At 47.0% G+C, this 23,625-nt stretch overlaps 2 protein-coding genes across 7 annotated transcripts; one reads left to right on the forward strand and one right to left on the reverse strand.

Moving 5' to 3' along the window:
- The first annotated feature begins 367 nt into the window (after window positions 1–367).
- On the forward strand, window positions 368–6,678 carry LOC116958309 (uncharacterized). 3 transcript variants are annotated; one of them, XM_076064438.1, is made up of 3 exons: window positions 368–488; window positions 2,080–2,142; window positions 4,606–6,678. In XM_076064438.1, exon 3 carries the CDS (start codon window positions 4,616–4,618, stop codon window positions 6,113–6,115), a length of 1,500 nt encoding a protein of 499 aa, XP_075920553.1. In that variant the 5' UTR covers window positions 368–488; window positions 2,080–2,142; window positions 4,606–4,615; the 3' UTR covers window positions 6,116–6,678. The 3 variants fall into 3 exon arrangements, with proteins under 3 accessions (XP_075920553.1, XP_075920554.1, XP_075920555.1); XM_076064439.1 differs by having other exon boundaries at window positions 2,080–2,141; window positions 4,587–6,678; XM_076064440.1 differs by lacking the exon at window positions 2,080–2,142.
- A 3,531-nt stretch (window positions 6,679–10,209) lies between these two features.
- LOC116958304 (uncharacterized) lies at window positions 10,210–21,482 on the reverse strand. 4 transcript variants are annotated; one of them, XM_076064446.1, is made up of 3 exons: window positions 21,387–21,450; window positions 20,006–20,066; window positions 10,210–16,533 (listed from the first exon to the last, which is right to left on the reverse strand). In XM_076064446.1, exon 3 carries the CDS (start codon window positions 16,505–16,507, stop codon window positions 15,347–15,349), a length of 1,161 nt encoding a protein of 386 aa, XP_075920561.1. In that variant the 5' UTR covers window positions 16,508–16,533; window positions 20,006–20,066; window positions 21,387–21,450; the 3' UTR covers window positions 10,210–15,346. The 4 variants fall into 4 exon arrangements, with proteins under 4 accessions (XP_075920561.1, XP_075920563.1, XP_075920564.1 ...); XM_076064448.1 differs by lacking the exon at window positions 20,006–20,066 and having other exon boundaries at window positions 21,387–21,482; XM_076064449.1 differs by lacking the exons at window positions 20,006–20,066; window positions 21,387–21,450 and adding an exon at window positions 18,529–18,813.
- Between the last annotated feature and the right edge of the window lie 2,143 nt (window positions 21,483–23,625).

Consider the following 23,625-nt stretch of genomic DNA (forward strand, 5'->3'; position numbering starts at 1 on the left):
ACTACGTCACTGCCGCTCCCCCTCTGTAAACAAACTTGCACTCTGACCCCGCTCTCTGGCGTCACCGCTCAGCGTGACCTCAATCGGCGTTAAACGCCAGGGGGCGGTGGGTCTCGCTAGTGACGTCATGTCGCCCAATCCCGACCACCGCTCTCTTGAGCGTGACGTCACCTCCGTTCGGCCGCTGCCGATTTCTGTTCCACTGCCAATCCTTATTTGGGCAAAGCTACGCCTGGTGACTGCCCGTCATTAACATAATGTATTCGTGAAAGCCGTCGCGAGTTTATTGCGACGGGTTCAGCACCCACGCCCCCTCCCTCCACGTATGGGACGGGCTCATTAACATAATTTATTCACGTTACAGATCCGCTCTTTGCGGGAGGGGAGTGTTATCGTTTCCCACAAGTGACGTCATGTCACCTCCTGCTGCCGCGTGACGTCGCGAGATAACAGGAAGCTGCTGCTCTGCCCGTGTACTGAAATCCGAGGTGAGAAATTCTCATTGCGGTTGTGGTGGTGGTTGTTGTGGTGGTTGTTGTTTACCGAGGTAGAGCCTCGCTCTCTCTCTCGTAGGGATGTCAATTGAGTAGCAGCGAGCATGGAAACGATGTCCAGGTTGGAACTTTACAGCGCGGGGCCTAGCCACGCGGGGCCTTGCCTCCTGCCCTCGCCTGATCGCGTTTGCTTCAATTCTCTTGCTTAGTTGAGCAATTTTTGTAAGAAAGTAATCACCCAGGCTATGCGTTAATGTGTGTTGACCGACTCTCTGTGTTGCATTGCATCACATTTCCTAATTGTACTCAGTTTGTTTGATTAAGTGTGCTTTCTCTCTGTATCCTCGTGTTATTATTTTTCCTGCAGTCACCAAAGCTCCAAATCTCTCATTGACACAAGGCCGTAATTATAATATATTATAATAATTATAATATATATTGGGGGACACACATCCTCCCCAATAATCAAATATGCTCAAAATGTCCCCCCCAATATATTTATATAAAAATATTTTTTTAAATATTAATTGCGATGCTTTGTTAATAATAACAATTTGCTAAACCTTGGCCACAAAATCTGGACTTGTCTTCATATAACAAGGCATAGATTTCTGTTTATATGATTGCGTTGTACTATATGAATCCCTAATCTCTGCCATTACATACTTTGAAACAAGAAAAGGTAAAAAAGAAAAAACAGAGCAATGTAATACAATACAATATTAGACATTGTATCAAATAAAAAAAATTCCATCCCATGTGTTAGTGAATTTTTAAAATATTTTATGGTGGAAATGGCATGAAATTAGTTTTCAAATTTTCATTTTTTTCTGGGGGGGGGGACCCCAGACCTCCTGGAAGATTTGCCCCCCCCCCTCATGTTGACTCCATGGCTACGGCCTTGCATTGACATGCTAATTTATCTACCCCCCCTCTCTCTATTGAAGGCCTCGACACAGAGGCGTTGTTTCTCTGTGTGCCTATGTGTGTGTCTCTCTCTGTGTGTCTCTCTCTGTGTGTCTCTGTGTTATCTCTCTCTGTCTATGTGTCTCCGTGTCTGTGTTTTGTCTCTCTCAAATTGAACAATCTTTGGAAGAACGTTATCAACCAGGTGGGGTGTTGACTGTTACGTTAGCCGACTCTCTGTGTTGTATTGCATTAGGTTTCTAAGTTTACGAGGTTTTCTCTTTTATTTGTACCTGATGATGATTGCTTGTGTTGCAATCGAAACGTCATATGCTATTTGCATACAGCGATGGTGTACGGTGCTTTTTGTGGAATATTTTACTGTTTTCCCCTGGATTTTCTGTTTGCACAGTCACGTAGTCACTTCAAGATGTGTTCTTGTTCATGTCTTAGTTTTTTGTTTGTTGCGGTTCAACCCGATTCTAGAGCCGAATGGCTCACAGGGCTATACCAAATGAATGAAACTGAAACTATGATTTATTTATTTTTTTCTTCGTGACTTTACCGAAAGAACCAAAGAGTATCTTGCTTAAGTGTAAATTTCTCTTCACCTGGCTCGCTACTTTGTAACTTTGTTTTGTTTTAAATATTCACAGTTTTTTTTTTCATTTTTTACCAGGCCACGCCGGCGTTGAGCTGCTGTACCGCTCTTGTTTTCTGAAGCGACAACAATAACAACAAGGTGCGGCTTGTCAACAGCGTGGTGGTGTTCACTCTAGACGCGTGGCGGTGTTCACTCTAGACGCGTGGCGGTGTTCGCTCTAGACACGTGGCGGTGTTCGCTCTAGACGCGTGGCGGTGTTCACTCTGGACGCGTGGCGGTGTTCGCTCTAGACGCGTGGCGGTGTTCGCTCTAGACGCGTGGCGGTGTTCGCTCTAGACGAATGGTGGTGTTCTCTCTAGACACGTGGCGGTGTTCACTCTAGACGCATGGCGGTGTTCGCTCTAGACGCGTGGCGGTGTTCGCTCTAGACGTGTGGCGGTGTTCGCTCTAGACGCGTGGCGGTGTTCGCTCTAAGACGCGTGGCGGTGTTCACTCTAGACGCGTGGCGGTGTTCACTCTAGACGCGTGGCGGTGTTCGCTCTAGACGCGTGGCGGTGTTCGCTCTAGACGCGTGGCGGTGTTCGCTCTAGACGCGTGGCGGTGTTAGCTGTAGACGCGTGGCGGTGTTCGCTCTAGACGCGTGGCGGTGTTCGCTCTAGACGCGTGGCGGTGTTCGCTCTAGACGCGTGGCGGTGTTCGCTCTAGACGCGTGGCGGTGTTCGCTCTAGACGCGTGGCGGTGTTCGCTCTAGATGTGTGGTGATGTTCACTCTACTTGGAGTGAGGAAGCATGAATTCTGAGCAGGTGAAGGTGGCCAGGCGTGGGTCTGGACACACCACCACCTGTGAACCATGCCAGTGTGTGACTGGTGGAGCCAATGGGGGTGGGGTGGCACGTGCCCAACAATGATCCGATCGAAATCCCTAATTTCGGTAGGATCATTGGGGTATATTAGTAACTTGCTTCACTACCCGGCTTCGCCCGGGACTTGGATTCTTGTCTTAGATACATTTCATATTCCCTTATATTTCACTGAAAAACCCTTAAAAATGTTGATGCTTGCAAGAAAGAAAAAATCCGAAACAAATCAAGTTACCTAAATCGGATGTTTTCACTCAAGGAAATTTATCCTTAATCCACTTCTACGCAAGGTCGATTTTGGCCACTCGGGAAGGGAATGACGTGGTGAGCTGAAAATAGTCGCGTTCACTTAGAAATTCCAGACAGCATAAGCTGTGAAATTTTCATGACGCCAGAGCTCAGTGTTGGAGAGGTTTTGCTGCTTCACACAAACAAACATGTAATGTTGTGCTTCATATTTAAGATAGCAGTTCTACCTGTTTTTCGCACGGATATGTATTGAAACTCTGAGAAACCAATGGCTTTATCGGCCAGGAGCGAAGCGCCACCTAAAATATCCCGGCATGCTGTTAACAGCTCTAAGCATTACAGAGCGCTTAACTCAGGTGTGTTGCCGGTTGACGCCACAAACTTCATGGTCATACAAAATACAAAAGTATATTGTCATACTTTTTTCATTTTGTACAGTGTGGAACCTACCCACATGCCAAATTTCAAGTGTGTAGCATTTTGGGAAGTATGCTAAACACTTTCGAACAGACACACATCCACACATTTCCCTTTTATATATATAGATAAATCAGCATTTTGCGACCCCCACTGCCACCGTGTGGCATATTATTACGTGCCAGGCACTCTATGAGAGGACAACAGTCCGAGTCCATAATTGGCAATAAGTAACGGCAAAGCAGTTACAAGCGACTTGCAGAATTGTGCACAGTTGCGTATACAGTACACGACTTCCCTGATGGCAAACACTTTGAGCGAGTGTGATGCCTTTCACACGCGTCGAATAAAAAGCATAGGACAAGTCCTTACTTACTAACAACTCCCTACTTACAACTCCTTACTAACAACTATCATTTTTCATTGCTGAAGGGGTTGCCCCCCTACCTGAAAATCCTGGCTCCACCTCTGAGTGTGTGACAGGGTCAAGTTTGTATTTGCAGTAAAGTCTATTAACTCTATTGAGCACGGAGGTTATATCAAAACAGTAGTTTATTTTTGTTTTCCTCTGGAACTTTTTGTAACAATGGAGTCAGGAAGTTATCACAGCACATGTGCAGCTGAAGTCGGAACTGTTCATCCCAGCATTCAAGGACATCTGAGCCTGGCTTCACACCTCTAAGTTACGATTGAACATTAATTTATGCATTTCTGCATAACACAAATAGTATTATTTTCAACACCCTTTGCTATGTCAGCTGAATTTAGCTTTCATAAATGTTATTTTTGAAGCCAGACAGCCGACATTGTGTGCTCGGAGTTTTGGGTTAACATTCATTTTGAATATACTAGGGCTTCCAGGCACGTTTATAACTATTTGCCCTCTCATTGTGTGCCATAACAGCCCGTGTTATGAATTTGGGACACTTTTTCACTATAACATGAATATATGAATTAGTATAGACGTATAAGTCACGTGTGACTGTGTATATGCATTATTCTGTGCATCGATACTGACGTGTAGATGGTGTGGATATAATTTTTTTCTTTCTGCCGCTGTCGCTTCCTCTGCAGAATTTGTCTGATGGAGCAAAGGCACTCGGCGCGGCTCGGTGCAAAAAGGCAACAATGCGACCGGCGTGCATACAGCACGGATCGTCCTGCACAGTTGACATGGCACCAGAGAACTCACACAGGAGAGAACCCCTTCAAGTGCAGTGTGTGTGGGAAGGCGTTTGCACGTTCATCTGCTCTTGTAACACACCAGAGAACACACTCAGGAGAGAAACCCTTCAAGTGCAGTGTGTGTGGGAAGGCGTTTGCACAGTCACCAAATCTTCAAAGACACCAGAGAACACACACAGGAGAGAAACCCTTCAAGTGCAGTTTGTGTGGGAAGGCGTTTGCACATTCACCACATCTTCAAGTACACCAGAGAACACACACGGGAGATAAACCCTTCAAGTGCAGTCTGTGTGGGAAGGCGTTTGCACAGTCACCACATCTTCAAATACACCAGAGAACACACACGGGAGATAAAGCCTTCAAGTGCAGTGAGTGTGGGAAGGCGTTTGCACATTCATCTACTCTTGTAGCACACCGGAGAACTCACACGGGAGAGAAACCCTTCAAGTGCAGTGTGTGTGGGAAGGCGTTTACACAGTTATCTACTCTTGCAACACACCAGAGAACACACACAGGAGAGAAACCCTTCAAGTGCAGTGTGTGTGGGAAGGCGTTTGCATTTTCCCCAAATCTTCATGTACACCAGAGAACACACACGGGAGAGAAGCCCTTCAAGTGCAGTGTGTGTGGGAAGGCGTTTGCACTTTCACCACATCTTCAAATACACCAGAGAACACACACAGCAGAGAAACCCTTCAAGTGCAGTGTGTGTGGGAAGGCGTTTGCACAATCATCTACTCTTAAAAAACACCAGAGAACACACACGGGAGAGAAACCCTTCAAGTGCAGTGTGTGTGGGAAGGCGTTTGCACAGTTATCTACTCTTGTAACACACCAGAGAACACACACGGGAGAGAAACCCTTCAAGTGCAGTGTGTGTGGGAAGGCGTTTGCACATTCACCACATCTTCAAAGACACCAGAGAACACACACAGGAGAGAAACCCTTCAAGTGCAGTGTGTGTGGGAAGGCGTTTGCACTTTCATCAAATCTTCATGTACACCAGAGAAAACAAAAGCATCAGAAGATCCACCAGGAGTGGAGTCTGAAATCAGCTTGTGAAAGTCAAAGTGCCACAATGAGCCCATCCCTCATGAAACAAGAACTGGAAGAAAATCCCAGCTTGAACACTTTTAAAGATATCGAGGTGAAATATAAAGAGGTGAAGGTGAAATGTGAAGAAGTGATGGTGAAGAGCAAAGAAGTGAAGGTAAAATGTGAAGATGAAGATTCAACTCCGAAATCGGACTTTCACATTGATGGAGGCAACGTGAAGCAGGAGGAGAATTCTGACTGTGAGGCAAAGCGAGGCAACTCCCAGCAGTTTGTGGAAGTGGAGGTGTGGGTGGACTTCCTCCGAGACAATACAAAGTCAAATGGAGACCCGGTAGATGTGTAAGGCAGAGACGATGTCGCTCAAATAGATGCACCTTGTCACAGGCCTTTAATGATAAGAATGTGAAGTTGAACACTCAATTCCTAGGTTCAACCTGCAGGGTAAGAGCGGCCAGTCTTTGTGGACCTGTGGGTTGGGTAGATCTCTAACCAGGAGCAAGAGCCAATAAGCTCCCAAGCATTCACAAGGTTCTAATAATTCAATTTATATGGTGCTTGCTTAATCGCCTCTGGCAATTCAGAGTGTTCTGTCGTATCTCTTCTCAAACACTCGAAGAGCATCCCCAAGTAGCAGCTGCCCCTGTGTGGCAAAGGTGGTGGCCCTGCACCGGCCTGCATTTGAACAAGAGCCTGTCAGTAGGGGGCGATGGTTGATGTGGCATCTCAGTTGTGGAGTTTGTAGCTAATGTTTAGAATTTGCTCAATTTTGACCCAGACGCCAGCATGCAATGGCCTACTCATTTTGAGTAGACGGTGCGTATCTTTTTAAAATAGCTTCTTAATGCGATGTAACCTGATGCAGTATATTTCAGTGCAGTAATTAAATTTTGTTCATATGCCTGTCAATTTAGAATGAATACTTGTTTGATTGTGTGTGTACATGTAACATTTTGTCTATAAGGGTCAAACATTGATTAAGTGATGTTAGGACAAAGTGTGTGTTTTGTAAGTAACCTGTACAGATAACTCAGGTGAGACTCATTGTTCTTGTGATACAAGTCAAAGGGTATTTTTGCGTTTTCAGGAAGCGTCTGCCTCTGGAGCAACTCATTGTCTTTGAAATAGGGAGCACACTCGGATCATTCATCGGTTACAAGGCATACCACTCAAAAGTTACACGTAGAGGAGATACATTCTCTACGACACGAATTATAATTTTGTATTACGTGTTGACGTAGATTTTGTCAAACTAGGACTAGAAATGCTCTTTGCTGATTAACTTCTGGATGTCGGTAACCAATGGTTGAAGGCGCCTCCACCGCCGCCAGGTCCGGGTCCCGCCGCTGGGCCTGTCTCAGCTGCTTGTCATCCAGGCCCGGGAACGCACAGCCGACGTCCTCTTGGATCTGACCCGGTGGGGCTGAGCGGCCTGTCGGGCCCCGGGGTGTGGGCCCCGTGCCCGCCGGGCGGTCCATTGGCTCCCTGGCTCCCTGGCTCCTTCTGCAGGGACCTCCGTGGCACACACGGAACTTTCTCTCAGCGGAGGGGGGTTAGTCTCAGGGTGCTCTAGGGGGGGCGTTTGCCTGTCGGCAGCGTCCCCCCGTGAAGCACGGGAAGGCCTCCGCCGCCCTCGTCTCGGCGCACACCGCGGGTCGCCTTGACAAGGCGTCCGCGTTTGCGTGCGTCCGCCCAGCCCTGCACTCGATCTGCAGGTTGTACTCCTGCAGCTGCGTCAGCCACCAGGCCATCTGCCCCCGCGGTTCCTTGAATGTTAGGAGGAACTGCAGAGCATAGTGGTCGGTGCGCACGCGACATTTCTTGCCGTACAGATACGGCCGGAACTGCTTACACGTTAAAATCACGGCATACAGTTCCTGACGGGTCACGCAATCATTCAGCTCGGCCCCGCTCAGAGTCCGGCTGGCGTATGCGATGACCCGCTGCATCCCATCCTGCACCTGTGACAACACCGCACCCAGCCCGCTGCTGCAGGCGTCGGTGTCCAAAATAAAATCGGTGGAAAAGTCAGGGAAAGCCAGGGTGGGGGGTATGGGTGAGGTGGTCCTTGAGGGTGGTGAAGGCCGTCTGGCAGGCCGCCATCCACTGATAGGGGTTTTTTAGGGGAAGTGAGTTGGGTGAGGGGGTGTGCAATCTCGCTGAATCGCTTCACAAATCGACGACAACAAGTGGCTAGCCCCAAAAATGACCTGATCTCCGTCAGGTTCCTCAGCCGTTGCCATTCCACTATGGCGCATACCTTTTCCGGGTCAGTGTGCACCCATGCCTCGCTGACGCAGTGTCAAAGGTACCCAACCTCGCGCTGTGCAATGACACGCGGCTTGAGCTTGAGATGGGCTGCTCGCAGTCGTTGGAACACCTCCCGTAACCTGGACCAGTGCTCGGACAGGGACCTCCTGAACACTATCACGTCATCCAGGTAAATTAGGCACTTCCCATTGCAAGTCCCAACTCTATCAACCGCTGGAATGTCGCAGGCGCGTTAGTGAGTCTGAACGGGAGTACTCGGAACTCGGAACAGTCCCATCGGGGTGGTAAATGTGGTCTTTGGCCGATACTCCTCTGCCATCCCCACCTGCCAGTACCCGGACACTAGGTTGAGGGTGGAAAAATACCACGCCCCTGCTAGGCTGTCAAAGGTGTCATCGATGCGGGGGATGGGGAAGGCGTTGCCAAAGGTAACCGCATTCAGCTTTAGATAATCCACACAGAACCAGGTCGACCCATCCTTCTTCGTCACCAGCACGACCAGGGCAGACCAGGGGCTCGCTGAGGGCTGGATTATGTTATCACGGAGCATATCCGTGACAGCCTCTTTAATCTGAGCCCGTTCAGGTGCGCCCACTCGGTATGCGGGGAGTTTAATGGGGTGGGCGGCACCCGTGTCAATTTGGTGCTTAACGAGGTCTGTCCGGCCCACATCCGAATCGTGCTCACTGAACACGTCGGCGTACTCCCGTAATAACCCGCGCAGCTGATCGGCCTCCCCCTTGGGTAAATCTGCTCAGGGTACATGTAGCGCGTCAAGCAGGCGGACGACCTCGGCTCTGGGAGTCGGGCCAACTCGCCAGGCCAGGTCCTGGTTGTCCTCGGAGCGGCAGAGCTCCTCAAACACCGAGCTGTTAGTGGCGTGCGTGCAGGGGTGTACTATGGCTACCGCAGTGCACTGTCGCAGCACTGCTGGGGTACTGTGGGGGTTAAATACCCGCATAAAGTCGGCCCCCATCCGCGTTTACTAGCATGAACGACCCCACCACCCCGTACCATACCGCCAACTCCGGGTGAGGAGTCCGCATTACTTCACCCGATGGTCGGTGTGCGGGGTCGGTGGAGGGTGTTGCCACCGGCACCAGCATCTCCGCGAGGGGGCCGACGGTGACGGCCGACGCCAGGATAGCGGCCACGGGCTCAACGTGGGGGCGACCCGGCTCTTGTCCCAGGAACGGAATCCGCTCCCCGCCGCCTTCCACGGTGGCGCATCGCTGGCGGGACTTGCACGTTGAGCCCCAACTTTTCCAGGAGGTCGATATCTGCAATCCACTCGTGGCATAACAGGCTCGAGACGTAGAACTCCTGGGTACACACCTGGTGTCCGAGACGGACCTCCAGGGTGACCCTCCCCAGCAGGCCCATCCCTGCTCTGCTTGCAGTGTGCAGCGTGCGGTCCGGGGCCTGTAGGCGGTCCACGTCAACCCCGACCACGTTGCAGTGTGCCGTGCTCACGAGCGAGGCTACCGCCCCCGTGTCCAACAATCCGTGTATGCCGCCCGTTCACCTGCCCTTCCGCCAGCGACGTGGCCCCCGTGATTCCTGCCACCAGCTCCCGCAGCCAGTCACCCGAAGTCACCGTGTTCTTGGGTGTTGCATGGGGGTCACTCGCTCGCTATTATCATTACAGTTTATTTCTGTTGGGACCACATCGATTGCACCCCCCGGTGGTCCCCTTTCTAGGGAGGCCTTGGTGTTTAACCTTGGCGCTCGGGTGATCTGGGGACAGTCTCTCACACGATGCCCCTGTTGGTCACAAAGCATGCCCGGGGGAGGGTGGCGGCTCCGTAGGAGGCCCCCTGCCCGCTCCCTCTTCCCCTCCCGATATGCATCAGCCCAAACTCTGGCTCTAATTGGGACACCCGCCCGTTTAGCCTTTTACCTCGGCCTGGACTGTCTCCACTAGAGGCGTGTGCAGCTTACGTCTGGCTGCCACCACGAGGTGCCAGCCAGATATCGTTGGACCTCGGCGGCGTACCCTGGGTGTGCGCTCTGCGTTAGCGAACGCACGCCCTCGGCTTAGTTGCGGAGGTCCGCAACATTTGTCTTAGTGTGTTTAGGTCAGGTCTCCAAATAAAAATCTCATCGCAGGATACAGTTCTTATAATAAAGATTATTACGCATGAACTTAGGAAGGCACCACTCAGACACTTCTGCGTTAAGCAACTTTAATTTCTAAACAAAAACATAACACTCTAATATGCAATCTCTTATGCTTGGAATTGTCAACACAGTACTCCTGGAGATGTTCTCATTGATCCGTACATTTAACCCTCAATGATTACGTTGTTCAACTGGATAACAGGACAATCGATTAATTCCTCAGTGACATGAGCATATATGGTGATGGGAGAAAGTCCTTAAAATTCACGCGACGATATTCATACAAACAGTAATGAAGGAACATGTACCAAAGCAAGAGTAGTTATCAATTAATTCATTGGCAAGATTATGCAATTAACGAAAACGAATGAGTAAAATACTTCTAAACAATCATCTTCATGTAACTCGACGGGCAGCAATGCTTTTCACTATCAGCTGATATTTAAACGCACTACCTTGGAATGGCAACCCTTCTTGAAACACAAATAACTTTTTTGAACAATCTTATTTGTCGAGATATGCGTGTTGTGTCTTCTTTGCCGCTTGTTCAATTATTTGCGTAAAGCAGACGCAGGGCCATGCGTCGTGTGGGGGAGGGTCATACACACAGCTTCCTCGCTCTCTCTCGCTCGGCAGTGCGCGATGATTCCGTCTTCAGATAGCGCCCGCAGCTCGCCCGCTGGTCACCGTTCCTCACTCTTGTCTTGGTTCCCAGCTTGTGCTGGTCGGTGTGAGTGCGGGTCGAACTCACGGCGCTCTTCTCTTCCTCACGGGCAGCTGGTCAGGCTCTTTCCACTGCTCCAGTCTCTCTCCTTTGGCATGCAGCTGCCAGCTTCACGCTGGCATTCCGTAATGCCTCTTCCACCCTTCCTTCAGGGCTTCGCCTTTGCTTTGCTCAACTTCCGTGCTCTCCGCCCTTCCAAGAGGGCTCTTGCTGTGCGCTGCTTGTCGCTGGCTGGGTCACTCTCTCAAAATTGTAAATTGTATTCGCACACCTCTTACACCACTCTGATAGCTTAGTACAATACAACTTATCGCAATCCTTGACTTTGCAAGCGATTCAAAACATCAGGATAAATATAGAATAAAACTTTCAGCGATACTCTGTCGGTCCAGGCCGAACTCGGCACCGAGCATCACCTCGCCCCTCTTCTCTGCGAGACACAACACCCATTGTTGATCTCGAGGCCATGCCCCGGAGTCTGCCCGTTGCAGTACCCCTGGAGATGTCGTAGCACTCAACTCGCATGATCTGTCGTTGGTTATATCTCAAATTCTCTCCCCTCTCTCCACGTTTCTCTCTCGCCCTTTGTCACCGTCCTCCCGTGGCAGCCGCCTGGTTGTCCCCCCCCCCCGTTTTGACCTTTGTTTTACCATCACATTTTATCTTTGTTTGTATCCCTGCCCACCCCCCCTTTCTTCGTGGTCTCTGCTAAAAGGGAGGGGAGGCACTCTCCCTTCCACGTATTTTATGGCAGCCATGTGTTGTGTCAAATTGTTGGAAGACAAAGGCGGCCAGGGAGGCTCTGATTCCATGGAATACATATCATCTGGTCTTGTGTGTTTGACCTATTTTTGTTGTATCTCTTTTGATTTACCCTAGGTCTAATCTGTGATTATTATTTGGTTTATGTTTAACCAAGATTTGTAATGTCATTAGATGTTACCTCCAGTATTTCAAGGGTTTTATTCACTTTTGCTCCCTGTCTGTATCCAGGTGTTGTATACGGCCCTTTTTCCACAATTAATATCCATAAGAATATTTACGGATGCATACACATAGATTTATTTTTCCTTTCTTTCGTGACAAACAATATATATATTTTTAATAATGAATAAAACCCGTAAGCCAGAAACACGAAAAACCAGATGTCGGTCATAAACAGACCATTAAAAAATAAAGAAATAATAAAACTCTCGAGGCGAGGATGTTAGCAGCTATCTGCGAAGATCTCCAGATGAACAAGAGTTTGATGTGCCCTAAGGGAGGTCACGCAGAGGGAAGCCCTCCGCAAGCCAGAAACGAGGACGCCCACGGGTTAAACCATACATATATTTTCCTCTGTCATTAAAACAACGGTTCAAAATTAAAATGCAATAACAAGAATAAGCTAAAGTTAGCGGTCCTCGCGCTCACTCCAATTAAGACCAGGCCACCAGATACATCAGTGAATTATTATCCAATAATTAATTCGCTATCAAATGATTTTCACCTTTAATACTTTTACTGTTAAAACAAAGCTTGGAGCAGGAATACCGAGTCACATCAAAGGTTATCGAGAAGGAATGAGGCGAACGGGCAAACTTACGAAAGAGTTAAACAATATCCCAAGCAAGCCCGACCACCTTTGTCTCTCTCGAAGAGCGCGAGAGAGGAATTTCACGCCAGGGCAAACAGATCGTTATCGCAGGAGCCATCTGTACACACACACACACGAACTCACACACACAGACCCCGCCCCACCTTTTCCACTGCGCAGAGAGAATTGCCTTTGAATATAACGGTCAGCCGCATTTTCAAAAAGTCAGTGAAGTTAAGTCAAGAGTCAAGACAGATCAGCGAGTCAAGACGTCCACAGGACGAGCAGTCGCATGGAGCGGCTGGCTCCGAGCCTCGCTGAGTAGCGAGGATCGCCGAGTCGCGATGTATCAACAAAAGTGAGTCATACAGCAGTGGAGGAAACCTGCTGTCAGCGAACCAGCACGGGCGCGTTCGCGCACTTCAACAGAGAGAGCACGTGCGACTCAACTCACTCAACTGAAGAAAAAGCTTGGCCAGCCGCCAACAAAGTATCAGCGAATCAGCGCTGAGAGCGCTCGAGCATCTCCACAAAGAAAGCACGTGCAACGTGGCTCAACCAGCAGCGGAAAAGCTTGGGCAGCCGCCAACAACTTCAGCAAACCAGCGACCAAGCGCGTGCAACTTGAGTCATACAGCAGTGGAGGAAACCTGCTGTCAGCGAATCAGCACGGGCGCGTTCGCGCATCTTCAAGGAAAGGGAGCGCGCGGCACCAGCGTGCCACCAGCACCAGCGCGTGCCAACAGCGTGCCACCAGCGTGCCACCAGCACCAGCGCGTGCCAACAGCGTGCCACCAGCGTGCCACCAGCACCAGCGCGTGCCAACAGCGTGCCACCAGCGTGCCACCAGCACCAGCGCGTGCCAACAGCGTGCCACCAGCGTGCTACAGCGCGCAACTTCGCGTCACCAGCGCTGAGAGGGCAGCGGCCCCGCACTCAACACCCATCGGCGCGACGACGGCGAGCGTCGTGCTGACTCATCCAGCCAGCGGTGGACAGAAACTGGCAGCCGGTCGTATGCAACCCCTCCTCCACACTCTCCCCCTCACTCCCCCACCGCGCCGCAACACACAGGAAACACATTTTGGACACAAGAGATGCTAACCTCGGCGTCTGCTTTACGCAAAGAATTGAACCAGTGATAAAGAAGACACACGATACGCATATCGGGATAATCAAGAAGGGTGCCACTCCAAGGTGGTGCATTAAAAATCAATTCATAAAGGAAAATACTGCTGTCATTGAGTTGCATAATAACCAATCGTCCTGTTAACAACGTGATAAGAATTGACTTGAAGGTCTATGAATGGATGTGGTACTGTGTGGGCAATGTTTAAACACGAATTTACATATTATAAGGTTAAGGTTTTGATAGAATAGTTGCATGTTTTTAATCTCTCTCTCAACAACCGATTGATTGTGTTACGCGTCGGGAATTAACCACAGGTGCCGCTATCGAGGTGAAACGCAATCGTGATGGTATCATGTTAACGCTGTGTTGAAATTCCAAGGTCGAGAGTTTTCATATTATCCAAAAATTAAAGTTAGCTAGAAAATAAAATTGATCAAAGCAGAAGGTTTGTGTGTGATTCTTCCTGAAATTCTGCATAATATTGTTCTGCGTATGAGATCTGAATCCTGGGGACCTATCATAAGCACACAATCACCACACATAATCCATAACACACATAATTCGTAATGTTCAATCGAGAGTAATCGTATCCTTATCGATAATACGGAATTAAAGAGCAGAGTCGAATCGACTCTCTCTCATTCACGCTCACAACGCCTGCGTCACTGCATACGATTAATTGCGTCATTCCAATTCATAACACAATCCTAGTCACCGAGGCTCGACCTGATAATCCATAACGACCTGCATTATCATAACCACGCCCACTCGCATAGATTAATACGATTATCTCTCGAATCAGCATAATTTATGCGCCTAATTACACTGATTAACATAATTTCGGATAAATTATGCAAATCTAAAATTTCATTTAATTTTCATTATTTTCATCAATTTTCATAACACCTATATATACAACACAGGGATCTGTGCTTTTTATTCTCGAGGTCAGAGATATAGCTTAGTTTGGACTTAAGCTTTCGTGATTGCAGGAACTCATGTACTTTGGTTCTCTTGGTAAAGTCGCGTAGATAGAAAGATACAATAAGAAATAAAATAAGGAATACTGCAGTCTATAATGTCGACTTATTCTTATAGCCAAACTTCAAACTTTTCCCGTATAAAAATATATATCAGTTATATTATCCGTTTGCCCTTTGCTCTGTGTCCGTGCCAGTGATTATGGATATTTGTTTGTGAGCTATCCAAATGTCCAGGGAGGTCATGGCATGTGGTCCTTTGACAATCTGGAGATTTTGCAGATCGTTGTTAACCTCCCTTTGCCCCGGAGTTTATTTAATGGCTCTTTATGGCCTCCTCCCTTGAGTTGCTTTGAAAGCGGTAAGTCAGCTGGGTGTGAGGGGTGGGGTGTGCCTCACCCTTTCATGCCCCATGCTCGCCCCGATCAATTATATAAAAAATTGGCAGAATTATTCTTAATATTCCTTTTTTGGAAAAAGGCCTATATATACAACACAGGCATGTTAACAAATTGAATTACTGCATCGTTACATCAATTATACAAGCCGATTTGTTTTAAATGCACCATCTGCTTAACAGTATGTACAACAAACTATTGTGTCATTCAAAATGAGTAGGCCATTGCATGCTGGCGTCTGGATAAAAATTTAGCAAATTCCAAACCTTACCTACAAACTCCACAACTGAGATGCCACATCAACCATCACCCCCTACTATTTTCATTAAAGGCCTGTGACAAAGGTGAATCTATAGGAGCAACATCGTCTCAAGCTTACACATCTACCGGGCCTCCATTTGACTTTGTATTGTCTAAGAAGTCCACCCACACCTCCACTTCCACAAACTGCTGGGAGTTGCCTCGCTCTGCCTCACAGTCAGAATTCTGCTCCTGCTTCACGTTGCCACCATCGATATGAAGGTCCGATTTTAGAGTTGAATCTTCATCTTCACATTTTACCTTCAATTCTTCGCTCTTCACCATCACTTCTTCATATTTTACCTTCACCTCTTCATATTTCACCTCGATACCTTCAAAAGCGTCCAAGCTGGGATTTTCTTCCGGTTCTTGTTTAATGAGGGATGGGCTCATTGCAGCACTTTGACTTTCACAAGCTGATTTCAGACTCCATTCCTTGTGGATCTTCTGATGCTTGAGTGTTCTCTGGTGTACTTGAAGATGTGGTTGTTGTGCAAACGTCTTCCCGCACGGAGTGCATCTGAAGGGTTTCTCTCCCGTGTGTGTTCTCTGGTGTCTTTGAAGATGTGATGACCGTGCAAAAGCCTTCCCGCACGGAGTGCACCTGAAGGGTTTCTCTCCCGTGTGTGTTCTCTGGTGTACTTGAAGATTTGATGGATCTGCAAACGGCTTCCCGCACAGAGTGCACCTGAAGGGTTTCTCTCCCGTGTGTGTTCTCTGGTGTACTTGAAGATTTGATGAATCTGCAAACAGCTGCCCGCACAGAGTACACATGAAGGGTTTCTCACCCGTGTGTGTTCTCTGGTGTACTTGAAGTTTTGATGGATCTGCAAACGCCTTCCCGCACAGAGTGCACTTGAAGGGTTTCTCTCCTGTGTGAGTTCTCTGGTGTTTTTGAAGAACAAATGACCGTAAAAATGCCTTCCCACACACACTGCACTTGAAGGGTTTCTCTCCTGTGTGTGTTCTCTGGTGTTTTTCAAGAGCAGATGACTGTGAAAATGCCTTCCCACACACAGTGCACGTGAATGGTTTCTCTCCCGTGTGTGTTCTCTGGTGGTTCCTAAGGTGTGATGCCCGTGCAAATGCCTTGTTGCACACAGTGCACTTGAAGAGTTTCTCTCCTGTGTGAATTCTCTGGTGCTGTGTAAAATGTCCAGGATGATCCGTGCTGTATGCACACCATTCGCATTGTTGCCTTGTCGTACCGAGCTGAGCTAAGTGCCTTTGCTCCATCAGACCAATTCCAGAGGAAGCGACAGCTGCAAACAGAAAAAAGAGAACATCCACACCATCTACATGTCAGTATCGAGGCACAGAGGAATGCATATATACACAGTCACACATGACTTATACATCTATACTTATTCATATATTCATGATGTAGTGAAAAAGTTTCCCAAATTCATCACACGGGCTGTTATGGCACACAATGAGAGGGCAAATGGTCAAAAATATGCCTGGAAAGCCCTAGTATCTTCAAAATTAATGTTAACCCAAAACTCCAAGCACACAATTTGGGCTGTCTGGCTACGAAAGGAATATTTCTAAGAGCTAAATTTAGCTCACATAGCAAAGGGTGTTGAAAATAATACTACAGTGGTACCTCGGTATATGTCGTTAATTCATTCCAGAAGGTAGGACTTATACCGAAAATGACGTAAACCAAACGAATTTTGCCCATAATAAATAAAGGAAATAATCCGTTCCAGTGTACTGTATAATAAATTCCATTTTTATTCTTAGCTCTCTTCGGAAAAGTCACGTTGAAGGGAAACAATAAAATAATAACGTTGAAGGGAAACAAAATAATAAAATATATTTTATTATTTTATTGTTTCCCTTCAACGTGACTTTACCGAAAGAGCTAAGAATATGAATTACTGCAGTCACGAAAGCTTTAAATCAAAATTACATTTTACTTGGCATATTATACATTAATGGGGTTGTATAACATAATACAGACACTACTTATTACTAAAATGCATACATACATTAAAATAAATGCATAAAGTCATAAATAAATTGAAATAAAAATAACATTTACCATCATTTTACCGTGCTGAGAGGAGTTGATAGCCTACGAGGATGGTGGTGAGGAAGGGGAGGCGATATTATTTTTGAAAGGAGAGTCCCCTCTTCCATTAAAACTTCAGGAAGCTGAAATTCTGGGGTTTTTCTCTCTCTTTTACGTCTTTTTTCTTGACTTGGACCTGGTTTGAGGCTCCCCAGGTTTCGGTTTTACTAAAAACCTGTCCATTGAAGTTTGTTTTTGCCTTCTTCTAAGAATGTTCCTGAAGTGACATTGTTTGGTCATTCCACATAATACTGTTGCGGCTTGTTGACTGAGGAGCTGCGCTTGTTTCAGTCGTGAACGGGGTATACTGTACGCGGTGACTCATCCTGACCCATACAAGTTCTAGCAAGCGCGTTGTATCCCAAACAAGACGTCGTATCCAAAGACATTTTTTTCTCGTCAAAACACGACGTATAACAAATTGGACGTATTCCAAAGCGGTCGTATACCGAGGTACCACTGTATTTGTGTTATACAGAAATGCATAAGTTAATGTTCAATCGCAACTCAGAGGTGTGAAGCCAGGCTCAGATTTCCTTGAATGCTGGGATGAACAGATCTAACTTCAGCTGCACGTGTGCTGTGTTAACTTCCTGTTTCCATTCTTACAAAGAGTTCCAGAGGAAAACAAAAATAAACGATTGTTTTGATATAACCTCCGTGTTCAATAGCGTTAATAGGTTTTTACCCTTTTAGCTGGCACAAAAACTGACACCTTTTTGACGCCAAAACGCCTTTTGGCATCATCTGGTCCAACACCAGTGGAGACTAGGCTCTAAGAAAAGCCGTCTCGGGGGTGGACCAATCAAGTTCAAGGACAGTGCATATCATTATCAGAGTTGTCTCTTTTTGTTTGCATTTTTGACTGCTTGTGTTGTGGTTATTGCAAACATGATCCCTTGTATAAAGGTGTCAGTTTTTGTGCCAGCTAAAAGGGTAAAAACCTATTACTATATCTTGTTACTGGCAAAGGAGGTCTCATAATGTAAAGAGTTAATCGGCTTTACTGCAAATACAAACTTTACACTGTCACACACTGGCATGGTAAAAAGGTGGTGGTTGTGTCCAGAACCATGCCTGGCCACCTTCTCAGTATTAATGCTTCCTCACTCGATCCCGACATTGATGCCTGCTGTATATTTGGAGTTTGTGTCTCTCTCCGTGGTGAGATGTTAACTACCTCACGTGGTATACAGGAAGTCGTGGGTTCGATCCCGACACTGATGCCTGCTGTATATTTGAAGTTTGTGTGTCTCTCTCCGTGGTGAGATGTTAACTACCTCACATGGTATACAGGAAGTCGTGGGTTAGATCCCGACCCTGATGCCTGCTGTATATTTGGAGTTTGTGTGTGTCTCTCTCTCCGTAGTGAGTTGTTAACTACCTCACTGGGTATACAGTAAGTCGTGGGTTCGATCCCGAGCCTGATGTATATTTGGGGTTTGTGTGTGTCTCTCCGTGGTGAGATGTTAACTACCTCACGTGGTATACAGGAAGTCGTGGGTTCGATCCCAACACTGATGCCTGCTGTATATTTGGAGTCTGAGTTTTCTTGTTCATGTTTTAGTTTTTTTTGTTTGTTGCGGTTGCACCCGATTCAAGAGCCGAATGGCTCACAGGGCTATACCAAAAAAATGAAACTAAACTATGAAAACTATGTGTCTCTCTCTCCATGGTGAGATGTTAACTACCTCACGTGGTATACAGGAAGTCGTGGGTTCGATCCCAACACTGATGCCTGCTGTATATTTGGAGTTTGCGTGTCTCTCTCGCCCCGTGGTCGCGTGGATTTTCCTCCGGATCCCCCGGCTTTCTCCTCCACATTTAGAGTGAACACCGCCACGTGTCTAGAGTGAACACCACCACGTCTAGAGTGAACACCACGCGTCTAGAGTGAACACCACCACGCGTCTAGAGCGAACACCGCCACGCGTCTAGATTGAACACCACCACGTCTAGAGTGAACACCGCCACGCGTCTAGAGTGAACACCGCCACGCGTCTAGAGTGAACACCGCCACGTCTAGAGTGAACACCGCCACGCGTCTAGAGTGAACACCACCACGCGTCTAGAGTGAACACCGCCACGTCTAGAGTGAACACCGCCACGCGTCTAGAGTGAACACCGCCACGCGTCTAGAGTGAACACCGCCACGCGTCTAGAGTGAACACCACCACGTGTCTAGAGTGAACACCACCACGTCTAGAGTGAACACCGCCACGCGTCTAGAGTGAACACCACCACGCGTCTAGAGTGAACACCACCACGTCTAGAGTGAACACCGCCACGCGTCTAGAGTGAACACCACCACGCGTCGAGTGAACACCACCACGCGTCTAGAGTGAACACCGCCACGCGTCTAGAGTGAACACCGCCACGCGTCTAGAGTGAACACCGCCACGCTGTTGATAAGCCTCACCTTATATTCTTGGTTCTTTCGGTAAAGTCACGTAGAAGGGAAACAATAAAGTAATAAAAATATAAAACAATTAAATTCTGTGGTTTTCACACCTGATTGCTTTTGTTGCAGTCGAAACGTGATAATTTAATTGTTTTATATTTTTATTATTTTAATATTTCCCTTCTACGTGACTTTACCGAAAGAACCAAGAATATGAATCCCTGCAGACACGAAAGCTTTAAATGAAAAGCCTCACCTTGTTGTGGGCAGGTCGCTTCTGAAAACGAGAGCGGTATAGCAGCTCAAGCGGGCTTGGCCTGGTAAAATATAAAAAAAAACCGCGTGAAAATTTAAAGGAAAACAAAGTCACAAAGTAGCGAGCCGGGTGAAGACAAATTAAAACTTAAGCATGATAAATTTCGATTTAAAGCTTTCGTGACTGCAAGGATTCATCTTCTTTGGTTCTTTCGGTAAAGTCACGTAGAATGAGAATAAAATAATTTGATAAAATAAAATAACAATAATATTCTCACGTTTCGGCCACAACACAAGCGGCCTTCATCAGGTGAAGGGACGAGACTGTCTGGAGGACAGCGCTGGAGTGAAAAAGCCACGCTCAGATCGTGACCTTTAAGCTGTGTGAGAAGAAACAAAGCGCCTTGACAAAGGAATTAGCATAGAATTTAGCATTGAAATGGATGAGAGATTAGCTTGTGACTGGTCACAGAAATGGCAATATTAAAGTTAAAGCATACACATCCGCAGAGGCACCCCTTGACAAAAGAATTAGCATAGAATTGAGCATTGAAATAGCTAAGTTAAAGCATACACATCCACAGAGGCACCCCTTGACAAAGGAATTAGCATATAATTTAGCATTGAAATAGCTGAATGATTAGCTTGTAACTGGTCACAGAAATAGCTATGTTAAAGTCAAAGTATACAAATTCACAAAGGCACCTAGTACAAATCAAACAGGAGAATTTAGCATTGAAATAACTAGGCGAATGTAGCATTGAAATAACTGAGTGATTAGCTTGTGACTGGTCACAGAAATGGCTATGTTGAAGTCAAGGCCTACTGTGAATAGCTCAGATGTGTAGGCCTTGACTTCAACATAGCCATTTCTGTGACCAGTCACAAGCTAATCACTCAGCCATTTCAATGCTAAATTTTATGCTAATTCCTTTTTCAAGGCGCTTTGTTTCTTCTCACACAGCTTAAAGGTCGCGATCTGAGCGTGGCTTTTTCACTCCAGCGCTGTCCTCCAGACAGTCTCGTCCCTTCACCTAATGAAGGCCGCTTGTGTTGTGGCCGAAACGTCGTGAGAATATTATTGTGTTATTTTATTTTATCAATTTATTATTTTATTCTCATTCTACGTGACTTTACCGAAAGAACCAAAGAAGATTAAGCATGATAATTAAAGCAAATGCAATCAGGCGAGGGCAGGAGGCTAGGCCCCGCGTTGTAAAGTTACACGCTGACATCGATTCCCATGCTCGCTGCTACTCAATTGCCATCCCTACGAGAGAAAGAGGGAGGCTCTACCTTGGTAAACAACAACAACAACCACAACAACAACAACCACCACAACAACAACAACCACCACCACAACCGCGATGCGAATTTCTCACCTCGGATTTCAGCTTCCTGTTACCTCGCGACGTCACGCGGCAGCAGGTGACATGACGTCACTTCCGGGAAACAAGACTCCCCTCCCACAATGAGTCTCTGTAACTTAATAAATTATATTCTTGGTTCTTTCGGTAAAGTCACGTAGAAGGGATACAATAAAAGTATAAAACAATAAATTATTCTAATGAATCTTGTCCATTTGTCGAGGATGTTAATGATCTGCAGTCATTGGGCGTAGCTTTACCCAAATAAGGATTGTACCGGAACAGATGTCGGCAGTCACCAAGTAGAGGTGACGTCACGCTCAAGAGAGCGGTGGATGGGGGTGGGGTGAATATTTTGGTGACATGACGTCACTAGCGAAGGACACCGCCCCCTGGCGTTTCACGCCGATGACATACGCTGAGTGGTGACGTCACAGCGGGTTTCGAGTTTAAGTTGATTTAGATTAATTTTCCATTGCTCCCTCTCTTGAACAGAGACCCCTTGGGTGTGTGAGCTCAGCAACAACGTGGGCATCATTGTGTGTGTACAAACTGCGTGTGTGTACACAAACTGCGTGTGGGTTTACAAACTGCGTATGGGTGTACACTGTGTGTGTGTACACAAACTGCGTGTGGGTTTACAAACTGCGTAGGGTGTACACTGTGTGTGTGTACACAAACTGCGTGTGGGTTTACAAACTGCGTTTGGGTATACACTGTGTGTGTACACACTGTGTGTGTACACAAACTGTGTGTGTGTACACAAACTGTGTGTGTGTACACACAAACTGTGTGTGCGTGTACACAAACCGTGTGTGTACACACAAACTGTGTACACTGTGTGTGTGTACACTGCTGCAGTGCAATTGGTTCTCTGCACCTTTCTAGCCCCGCCCACTTTCCCCCCCGTCCAGTCACATTCCACGCAACGCTCCCCTCCTCCTACTCCCCTCCTCCTACTCCCCCCCTCCCTTGCTCCTCCCCCCTCTCTAACCTATATAACCCCTTGCCACAGTATCTCTCCCACTTCAGCTAAACATTTCTTGCTGTAGTTTTTACACCTGATGATGAGTGCTTGTGTTGCAATCGAAACAGCGTGATAATTTGTATTATTATTTTATTATTTCCCTTCTACGTGATTTACCGAAAGAACCAAGAATATGAGACATCACAAGAGGAGTCCATCATGTGTCGCAATCAGGGTCCACATTTAAGAAATTCTAAAATTATACTCTTTTTGTTATTTCGGTAAAGTCACGTAGGTAGAGAAAATTAAAAAAATGAATCGCGACGTTTCGATGGCAACACAATCAATCTTCATCAGGTGAGACAGCTACAGCAAGAACACTGCTGAAGTAAGCGAGAGAGCTGCCGTGACAAGAAGTTATATAGGTCTGAGGCTGTGTTAGTGATGTTAACGTGAGAAATTAGCATGTAAATGTAAGATCAGGCCACAGGATCTGCAGCATCTGCAGCGTTGGCCGCTGCGCTGTGAGAGGCGTGTGGCTGAGCCAGTGAGACATACAGCCCAAGAAACAGCAAGAACCGTATGAGCCTAGTCTCATACGGTTTTCTGGTTTCCTCCCAGAGTAAACTCCCCCCCCATGTCAATGCCATTGGCCAAACATCAGTATGCTGAAAATATATCTGCAAATTCCACTACTCAATTGGGGGTACACGCAACATAGCCCCCTCCTGCGAAAACGTGGCAAGATCCTCCTGAAAATGTATTGAGACTGAGTGAGGCATCCTGGGTAAATCGGGGTGCCACGGTGGTGAGACGTTAATTCCCTCGCCTAGCATAGAGGAGGTGGTGGGTTCGATCCCCACCCTGACGCATGCTGTGTTTTAGAGTTTGTATGTTCTCCCCGTGGTCGCGTTGATTTTCTGTGGATCCTCCCGTTTTTTTCCTCCAAATTTAGAATCATGCGTTTTAAGTATTTGGCTGTTATAAATTTCCACGTGAAAAGCCACTTCGTTGTGGCCAGGTCACTCCCGAAAATTGCTACATATCTCGGTGAGCCTTATCTGGTACAATACAAATACGCAAAAATAGACGTAACTAAGCACTTTATTTGATGCCAAATTAACAAGGAAATAAAAACCCTATACAAAAAACATTCCTAGACAATACATAGGAGCTGGTGTGTAGGGAGCGAACCGAGTTCAATTCCCACTCACGACCAACACTAGTGATATACCTTCCCTAGGTAGACTCGACCTGAAATTAGGAGTTTGTATGATGTGTAACCAT

Source organism: Petromyzon marinus, unplaced genomic scaffold (genome assembly GCF_048934315.1).
Source record: "Petromyzon marinus isolate PM22_M1 ecotype Great Lakes invasive population unplaced genomic scaffold, UKy_Petmar_22M1.pri1.0 PM_Scaffold_45, whole genome shotgun sequence".
NCBI lineage: Eukaryota > Metazoa > Chordata > Hyperoartia > Petromyzontiformes > Petromyzontidae > Petromyzon > Petromyzon marinus.